This window comes from Sinocyclocheilus anshuiensis, unplaced genomic scaffold, assembly GCF_001515605.1.
Source record: "Sinocyclocheilus anshuiensis isolate Anshui unplaced genomic scaffold, SAMN03320099.WGS_v1.1 scaffold47, whole genome shotgun sequence".
NCBI classification, from domain to species: Eukaryota; Metazoa; Chordata; class Actinopteri; order Cypriniformes; family Cyprinidae; genus Sinocyclocheilus; species Sinocyclocheilus anshuiensis.
Window position 1 is genome coordinate 731,620 of NW_015551047.1, and position 10,268 is coordinate 741,887.

Sequence of the window (10,268 nt, forward strand, 5' to 3'; positions counted from 1 at the left end):
ACGCGTTGCCAAGGCAATGAGTGCATTACAGGTCTGTAGCAAATAATGTCGGGGGTATCTGTGAGCAGACAGGAGGTTCCTTTTCTCTCTCTTTCTCCCAAACGTGTGCAAATGTATAAATACGTTTGCAGGCTATTTATCACGATTCTTTTTATTATTATTATCATATATTATAATCAGACCGTATTCACTTGTCTGGTTGTTTGGCTGCATTTAAGTCTGAGGAATTATATGATGAATATTCATCTGGCTTTGAGAAGTTATATATATATATACACAAGAAAAGTGTATTTTCTCCACTACAGAGGTCACTCGGCAATGCCTTTGTGCCTTAGACATGTGGAGGAAACCTTGGTTCTTGTCTCAGGGCCCGGTGCTGGGAGCTCTTTGTTGCCGCGTGACGCTAGCGACAGATGCATCCCTCACCGGTTGGGGTGCGGTCATGAGTGGCCACCCTGCCCGCGGTCTGTGGAGAGGTCGCCATCTGACTTGGCATATCAATTGTCTGGAGATGCATTTGTCAGTATGGTGGTGTGGGCATACTCGTTCCCAAAGCGTTTTCGACGCAGCTCGAGCTCCAGAAGGGGAACATCTCTAGGTTACATATGTAACCCTGGTTCCCAGAGGGAATGAGACGCTGCGTCGCGTTGCGATACTTCCTGCATCCCTGTGAGCGACTTGCTTCAACTTATCAGAAGCTAACGCTGCTTGTTTCGGATGCACTTTTAAGCTCTCTGGTCTCTACATCACCCTGCCCGTGACGTTTCGCCATTCCATTGGACTGATTTCACATGTGATTTAGAGCATGGGCACACAGGGGCGTTCCCATAGCGTTTTAGACGCAGCGTCTCGTTCCCTCGGGGAACCAGGGTTACGTACGTAACCTAGAGACGTTCTCGCCAAAGGAACAGTTCACTTAAAAATTGAAAAATCTGTCAATTCTGTCAAATCATTTCATGACATTTAAAATAAGATATTAGACATCTATACAAGAAAATTAGAAGATCTGTACTGCCAAGCACCAAAAATGTGTCAATATGATGTTTGAACTAAACTCCAAGCTTTCTGAAGTCATAAAAATCTTTAGGTGAGAAACAAACCAAAGTTCAAACCCATTTTTTTTTTTGAGAATCTGACATCATTGACTTTCATGCGTCATGAGATTTAAAAGCTACAGCAAAAGGTAAGATTGTCACAACGACTTAAATTTTTGGTCTGTCCTTTAGTGTTGATAAAGAAATAATACAGGGACGAAACAACATTATAAATGAATGACTTTTTTTTTTTTTTTTTGAGTAAGCTATTCCTATATATACATCAATATAAGTTTTGACTGTTTCAAAATATCACACTTTGATGCAACATCATTACCATTCATATACTTAAAAATAATGGGTTCAGTTCATCAAATGCATGTTCTGTTACACAGATTCAGATTTCCATCTCTCCTGCTTCCAAAGCATGGCTCGGGTTCTCCTGGGATACACTTGGCAAGTTCACTCCTAGATATTCCAAGAGGTTCTGAAGTTTGAATGGAGAGAGATGAGCATAACAGACGCTTTGACTCCCTCACTGAAGAATTTGGCGTGACTTCCGTTTGGCTGCAAGAAACAGAGGCCTTACACTCACATGGAAAGAGAAGGCAGACCCATGTATGCATGATTTATCGACTTCCACGATTACTGTCATGCTTGGATAACATTACATGATGCCAATTTTGGAAAATCTGTTTGAAATATTCAGCAGGATGTTTGAATGGATGAGACAACCTCATGACAAATAAGTTCATGGTCTTTGATCCCTTGTGGCGATGAAGTATTTCCCTTTTTTGAAAAAAGTCCAACTGGATTTTGCAACGTTTAGCACTTTGTAAGCACTAAAGAGTTTTTCATCTGCAGTTATTATAAATTAGCCACTACTATCTCACCTTTACCACAGAAGGACTGAATTATCTCTCACTCAAAAGGCAAAATTGGTCAAAAATGCCAATAATTTCTCTTTTTAGTTAACTGAACACTAAACCAGGACCTAAATGTTTCTATCACTCTCCATGAAGCACACACAAGCACAAAATACACACCATGTGCACAAATAACAGACACCACAAAACAAAGTCATTACAAATCTCAACAGGCATTTAACAATATCTACATATTTAACAATTATAAATTAAAATTGTGCAAATTGCCCCACATAGTTATCAGCGAAAATCATTACCATTATCATCACGTGATTGATGATCTAAAGAAAATATAAATGTGCATCATAATGCACACAAATGCCACAATATGGGGCATCAGCTGCTCATTGTCATTATAGGTGAAGTATGTCATTTATACGGCATTACTGACACTAAACAGAATTGTAAAAATTAATTTTCATAACAGACTCTCTATGTTCCAAATATTCAGACCAAGTTAATTTCAATAACTGAGAAAACCCATCTGTTAGCATTCTCATTCAACTTAAATGTAGTTGCTCTACATGTAAGGTCGTCAGTGAGGAAAGATGATTTTTGCCTCTATAATGGTGTAGTCACAGCATCTACCAGCAGGGCATAACTGCTAATATTAACCAGACAAACCTTAAAGGGTTAGTTCACCCAAAAATTAAAATTAGGCTGTGTTTTACTCACCCCCGAGGCATCCTAGGTGTATATGACTTTCTTCTTTCAGACGAATCCAGTCGGAGTTATCAGTCCAAAAGAAGTGAAATAAAAAGCGCCCATCCATAAAAATAAAGTGTCTTACACGGCTCTGGGGGGTGAACAACGGCCTCCTGTAGCGAATTGATGCGTTTTTGTAATAAAAATATCCATATTCAAAACGTAATAATCACTTTAATCTAGCTTGCGCCAACAGTTGCACACGGAAGCAGCTCCGGGCGGATGACGTATGAGGTTGGCGTTGCGCATGCGCCGGTGAGTCTCGTGAAAACCAACGTTTGTTTACGTGCATCACTTCTGAGTGGCGCATGCGCAACGCCGACCTCATACGTCATCCGCCCGGAACTACTTCCGTTTACAACAGTGAGCGCAAGCTAGATTAAATTGATTATTACGTTTTAAATATGGACTACTTCCGTTTACAACAGTGAGCGCAAGCTAGATTAAATTGATTATTATGTTTTAAATATGGATATTTTTCTTACAAAAACGCATCGATTCGCTACAGGAGGCCTTTGTTCACCCCCCGGAGCCATGTGAGACACTTTGTTTTATGGATGGATGCTTTTTATTTCATTTCTTTTGGACTGAAGCACTGCAACACCCGCTGACTGCAATGATAGAGCTTGGAATGGCCAGGACAATTTTTTATATAACGCCGACTGGATTCGTCTGAAAGAAGAAACCGGGCTCGGTTTAAGGCAACCGTGTCTAGTGTGAGTACACCCTTATTGTTATGGCTCAGCTGGGCCACTCAAACAAACAGATCCGGTGGCGCTAATGTTGTAGAAATTACACACTTCACCTCTACACTTCACCGCAATCTCATTTCAGTGTCTTGCGGTTGCATATTTTTTTATAGCATATCATATCTTGAACTGAACATCCTCTGAGTGAGGAACCATTTTGATCGATGTCTTAGGTTGTAATTTGTTCTAAATTTTCTCTTCGCTTTCTGGCTCTCGTCCTTGCAGTTCCTCCTACACTTCCTGAACAACTTTCAAAGCTCTATGGCAAAGGATTTGAATGCCTATTGGGAGATGAGAAGTATGCGAGAGAAGAAGCAGTTGCTAACTAATACTGACTCTTGAACATATCAACATGTCTGGTGGACAGTCATCTCCTCTGACCGCTGACACAAGGGAATCAGATCTGTCTCGCTACTCCATTAAGGCATTGACCCAGACCCTTTGAAGCATTTCACATATGGCTGTATTTTGCATGCTTGAGTATACCAAGCATATTTCCTTGAAGGGAGCAAATCATCGTGATTAATAGTGGCACATTCATCTAATGTTTACTTGAAGTCCTGTTTGCTATACAGAACCTGCTTTAAGCAACTTTCACCTCTGAAGATTGGGTGACTGATTTGTACTTCACTTACTCTGCAAGGTGAATCTTTCTGTTTTTGTTTTAATATTGGGGTCTATGACCTACAGAAAAAGGCACATGGGTAATACCTGTCGAAACTTGATCAGTCTATATCTATACCTTAGCTTGGCAATTAATTTCTAACAAAGACAAAGATGGTTTTAATTAAACTACACAAAAACAGCTTTACGTGTTACATGTACCCAAAAGTGTCAATTGATTGCAAAATATATGCAAACAAAATGCTGGTGTGTTGGTGTCACCACAAGGCTTCTTTGCTTACTTAACCAGCAGAATGTCCTTGACCAATCAGCTTCACCCATTTTTGGCTTTGCTGATCCATCGGCACCATATTAGCATAAACCTGTATGGAAATTCAGGTCCAAGTTGGTCTTTTCATGTGGGGTTCCTTCGATTCAAATGGAGCTTATGCACTCTGGAATGCATTACCCAGTTTAGTTAACTTTTTGACAAGTTCAGTTAAGTGTATCTCTTTCTTAATCTTCCATTCATCCAGAGGCATTGGTTGATGTTTGCTTTTGATGGTTCCTCTTGGACCCTGCAGTCCCAATGGGGTTTCTCTACTAAATCATCAACATCACAGACAGCAATATAAGACTAGAGGTAAGACTCTGTTCTTCATCATTGAGTTTGTTAGCATGTACATTTGTGCAAATCTTTAACATATATCCACCTTCTGCGCACCGCTGATCCTGTCTGACTGGGACAGTGTCAACTGAGCACCATGTAACGTGATGAACGGGTGTCCATCATGTGTCCATCAGAGAGGACAGTGCTCTCACAAACTCACACACAAACACGCACACATTCACACGCCTCTTGCTCCTTGCTTCAGGGCCCTCAGCCAGAAGAAGCGAGGGTGGTTGGGCTAAGGGTCTTCTTCTGCAAGACATCTGGAGCTCACAGGTTGCTCTTGGCATTGTCCTGTTGAATGCTACAACACTTTCCTCTGTCCACCATCACTATGTCCTCTGTTATCGAACTGCAGGTGGAACTATCTTGTGGTGTGGAGGTGAACTGCAATCCAGTACCCATACCATTCGAGCTGTTGGACACCAGCATCTGCTTCTCTTCTGGACTGCCGAGCCGGGAGGTAGTGGTAGCGATATCAGGCAGCCGCGAGAGGTTGGAAGGAGGGACCATGATGCTGCCACTCTTCATCTGAAGGGACTGGCTGTAGGTGTGACGGTACTCCTCCTCTATGTCCCTCCCAAGCTTCCAACGTCTCCATTTCTTCAGAATCTCAGATTGAACCTGACCAATCAAGAAGATGCACAGAATGGTTAGGAAACAGACGTGTGAGGACGGGGCCATCTTTGTGAGATTTTGTACATTTAAAAAAAAAAATTGAACTTACCTCCTTGTTGACGAAGCAATATAAGATGGCTACCAGCAGCCCCTGTGAACATGTCAGAGCATGAATAAGCAATTAAAAAAGTTGCTGCTGAAATGTCCAGGGATGCATTTCCCCTAAAATGACGTACAACTTGTTGCTTAACTACCATAGTATGATGCATTGTTGAAGAAATTATGTAGCTAGTCATGACTGTTTCCCAAAATTGTATTAATTGTGTTGCTCATCAGACATCCATGTCATGCTAACAACAAACTAACCACACAACTTTGCAATGCTGTTTGTGAATGTTCGTTTGAACTACAGTTTTGGGAACAGTGGAACTTATGATCATATCTGGCTAACAATGCTTTTGGGAAAAACACCACAGTATAGCTGATCACTGGTTTATGTTGCGTTTTGGATGCTGGTCCCAATAGGATGTTTGTTTTCCAAACAGGCTTTTTAACTGGCTGTGCTGGCAAGACTTTCTTGGTCAATCAACTTCACCAGAAGGTCAGACCACACAAAGTGATTTACCCAAGTAGGTCTTGTTTGTTGGTGAACATTTTTAGTTGATCACAAAGTAATAACTAAACAGTTCTAACTCTGACCCTACTTTTAAATTCAACCAGCACTAACCATCATAATCTGGCCTGGATCTGCAATTCAAGCTGTTCTTTTCAGCAGGAAATACCATACAATTTCTGTAGCTCGACTAGTTCATGGGTTTGATTCCCAGGGAGCACAAATGTATATCATGACTGTCCTGTAAGTTTCTTTGCATAAACATTGATTTTATTGCAAAAAGCTGAGCTAAACTTTTTTTTTTCAGGTTGTTCATAGTCAAACATAAATAAAAACAAAGAGCTTTCAGAAATCTATAAAAGTAATAATCAGTTTATTTTGCGAATGAGCTAAACCTGACACTTTGAATGAGTCCATTTAGTGCAATCTGCAGTAAGATATTCAAATGCCAATAAGGATGAAGTGTCGACAGATGGAAACATAACAGTCAAGCCTTATGGCCTCACTTGTTCTCTCCCTTACTCTGAATCTTTACGCATGTGAAAAATCTCATCAGGGCAATTCCTCCAGGCAGATGATACAAATTCGACACATTGCAGCTGCGCTCCACTCGAGTGTCATTACCAGTTTGTAAAGGGTGAGTCAGCCAATTTGTAGCATCTGCATCCTTAAAGCAATTAGTCCTGACACTGCAAAATAGCTACAGAATGTCAATTAATTTTTTTCAAAGCTGCTGCCCAATCAACGGACATTTAAAATGCATTGCTAATTTGCAGCATATGGGGCTTTTAAAGAGATTTTGGCAGGGTGAGGTGATTCTTCTGTTTATCCATGACTGAGTGGCATATAGAGAACATAACAATTTTTAATTAGTTATTATACCTGAGCTTGTTCTGAGCAATTTTGAGCTTGTTATGCATCTGTCAGCGAGGGTCAGAGTTGTGCGGCATTCAAAATTGAATTCACTTGAGAGTGCCTTTTAGATTCCAATTCAGTTTCTGAAAATGGTTTAGACTAATGAACTGAAATTTAGTAAATTCCTTGTCCCATAATTCCACTAAAACTTCACTAATTGAAAGGTAAACAAATCTAAAATTCAGAGTTTTGCTCAACCCTGGTTAGAGTGATGGGTTATTAAGACTTCCTGACCTGGAAGGAGTTGAAGAATAGGTCGATAAATAGCTTTGTGAGGCGCAGGGATAGAGCACCATGTGAGGTAGACTCATCAGTAACAAATGAAAACAGGACCGGATGGATCCCCAGTAACGGAATCAGGGTGAGGGTTGACTTAGCGAGCCTGAAATTGGAAGAAAAACACAAAGATAGACAGTTAATCTGGAAACAAATGCACAATATTGTGTAAATGCTCAAAGTTCACCCAAAAATACAAATTAGGTCACACTTTATAGTTTGGGGACCAATTCTCACTATTAACTAACTATTAACTATGACTTTTGCCTCATTAAACTCATAATTTGCTGCTTATTAATAGTTAGTAAGGTAGTTGTTAAGTTTAGGTATGGGGTAGAATTAAGGGATCTAAAACATGGTCACACAGAATAAGGCAATAATATGTGCTTTATAAGTACTAATATACAGCCAATATGCCATTAATATGCATGCTAATAAGCAACTAGTTAATAGTGAGAACTGGACCTTAAAGTAAAGTGTTACAGAAAATTCTGTCATTATTTACTATCCCTGATGTCATTTCAAACTTGTACTATTTTCATTCTTTCTAGAGTAGTTTAGGTATGATATTATTCTATACTTACAGTTTAAAGTACAATAACTCTAAGGACAAAGGCTTCATGTGGGGAACAGAGTGAAAAGTTGTTATATAAAGAATATCTGTCCACTTTAATGCAGGTCTCAAATTTCTTTCACGAATACATGCAAATAATTAAAGTATGGTGGATATGGTGCATTACCGTATTACATCATTGCTGTCAATGTTACAAATGCAATTGGTTTTCATGTCTCTTATAACCAATTGAGATGCAAAACATTTAAATGTTCTTTCAAAGCTATTGACTTCATAAAACCTTAAATATAGTTGTATGGGTTAATTTTATAATACATTTATTGACAGCTTCACTGTGTGTTTCATCAAAAGATCTTTTGTGTTTCACTGAAGCAAAAGGAACTCATAGAGGTTTGGAATAAATGATGCCCGGCATTTCACTTTTGGGTGAACTAACCCTTTAACTGTTGGACACCCACCGGAATTTGTAGTCAGAATATCTCATTTGGTGCGCCCTCAGTTTGGACACGAGGATCTTGATGATGTGTATGAAGATGAAAAAGTTAATCTGGACAGAGAAAAAAAAATCATAATGCCCTGGTTAAGACCATTATGTCACAAAACTGACTCAACAGTTTCCTCACAGCACAACAAATGACTCAAAATGAGGGACTGGGGCAGTGAGGAGTGTAGGGGGAAGGAAGTCAGCGATGCTTGGTGGAGTCTGAGAATGGCATTATTATTAGTCCAGTGCTCCAGCCCTGGGAGAATTCAAACATAGGAATTCCTGCCCACTACAGGAACACTTGAGACGCTGACAGATATGCAGAAACATAGCTGCACATTGCTAAATGCTCATCTGCACCTCGTAGCCAATGTGAGCATTATGGATGCACAGCAATTTTGCACAGTATTGCGCCTTTCAACGCAATCATGTGGAAATAAGACACTGGAGGAGGGGGTAAGTATTTCTTTGAAATCATAGCTGTAGACCCTAAAACATATTCTGTGTAGTAGCTTCCTGATGTACTGAGAGTCGACATCATATGGCGCTGTGCTTCGTGCATAATGGAAATTACTTCAATTTTGAATGTTGTGTTTAATGCTAAGCCAAATGCAATGCAATTGGGTGTGATGGGGTGAGCATAGATGGAAACTGCAGGGCATAAAACAGCATAACACATTTAACCTTACTGTGTTCTTCACATTCCTTCGATTATGTCAGAAAACAGTCAAGCCTGGGTCACAGTAATATCAGTATCATCAAAATTCTTACTATGTGTGAGGTGTGGGTGTAAAGATCGGGCAAAATAGGCAGAATTGGCCTTTTTTCATTTCATGAATATGAATTTTAATTGAAATGGCCACAGGTTGTTGAATTGGAATGGCAGAACAGAAAATGTCATTACTGAATTTCATTAGTTTTGTAATTATATTCCTTTTAATGTAGACTAATCATGCCAATTTATTCTCTGACACATAGAATTTTTGAAAACACACTACAATAAGGTTTAATTTGCTAGCATTAGTTAAGTTAACATGAACTAGCAATGAAACATACTTCTAAAGCATTTATTAACAATATGTATCGTTCATTTCAACATTTACTAACACATTAAAAGCAAAATTTGCTTCTGTTTATTTCTGAGCCCTTTCCTTTTCAAACATGGGTTGCTGAAGCTGTGGAGACATATGAAGGATGAGTCTGCATTAGAGTTTACTATAATCTGATTAATTTCTAAGTAAAACGGAATATTCAATGACAAAACAATATATATGATGGCCTTGTTTGATGGTGAAGTGATTGATTGATTGGGAATTGTGATATCAGCACATGACATACTGTATATGGAGCTGTTGTGTTTGCGGGTCCTGAACTCATTCCCACTCTTTCCTTCACTTTACTGTCCAAATCACCAGTATCCTAGATAATCAAGGCTAAAAAGCAATTTTGAATTCATGTTGACTTCAAGGGTGGAGGTAAAGTGGCATTACAGGAGGTAAAGTGTCATTAGCAGTGCTCTGAATATGAGACACTTGGGCAGATAAGTACAGCTGAGAGAGGCTGATGAGGGATCGAGGATCAAGACTCTCACTCACCAACACGGCCAGCAGGATTGGCGAACGAATAATCCACCAGTACTCCATGTTAATATTCTGCACCCAGCATCTGATCAACAACAAGAGATCAAATACATCACTGTAAATGAGCAAATATATGGCCTACTTATGTTCATTAAACATACTCAATACAGACAAAATGTAGTTAAACAAAGTTTACTGAAGCAACATAGGTTTACTTGAATTATCCATAGTTTTTTTTTATACATGTTAAATGTGAGTATCAAATATGATAGAAGAGTCTTTTGAGGAACATTTATTTGCATGTCTCTCAATCATCATTGTATTGCATTGCATTATTATTTTTATTTATTGATTTATGTATTTTTTGCCTCCAACAATAAAAAATACAGAGCTTTGTTAAAGGGGTCATATGATGCGATTTAAAGTTTTCCTTTCTCTTTGAAGAGTTACAAGCTCTTGGTGCATAAAGAAGATCTGTAAAGTTGCAAAGACTAAAGTCTCAAATCCAAAGAGATATTCTT

The 10,268-nt window shown here is 39.1% G+C and overlaps 1 protein-coding gene across 2 annotated transcripts in view; it reads right to left on the reverse strand.

The window, feature by feature from the left end:
- Positions 1-3,306: 3,306 nt before the first annotated feature.
- Positions 3,307-10,268, reverse strand: part of LOC107661833 (glucagon receptor-like) — an 84,759-nt gene continuing 77,797 nt past the window's right edge. For both annotated transcript variants that reach the window (XM_016451607.1, XM_016451606.1), the window contains exons 10-14: positions 9,763-9,832; positions 8,142-8,230; positions 7,068-7,215; positions 5,415-5,456; positions 3,307-5,311 (exon numbers count right to left, since the gene is read on the reverse strand). In XM_016451607.1, coding sequence (XP_016307093.1) covers positions 4,958-5,311; positions 5,415-5,456; positions 7,068-7,215; positions 8,142-8,230; positions 9,763-9,832 — 703 coding nt within the window. In that variant the 3' untranslated portion in view covers positions 3,307-4,957. The remainder of the gene's footprint in view (positions 5,312-5,414; positions 5,457-7,067; positions 7,216-8,141; positions 8,231-9,762; positions 9,833-10,268) is intronic.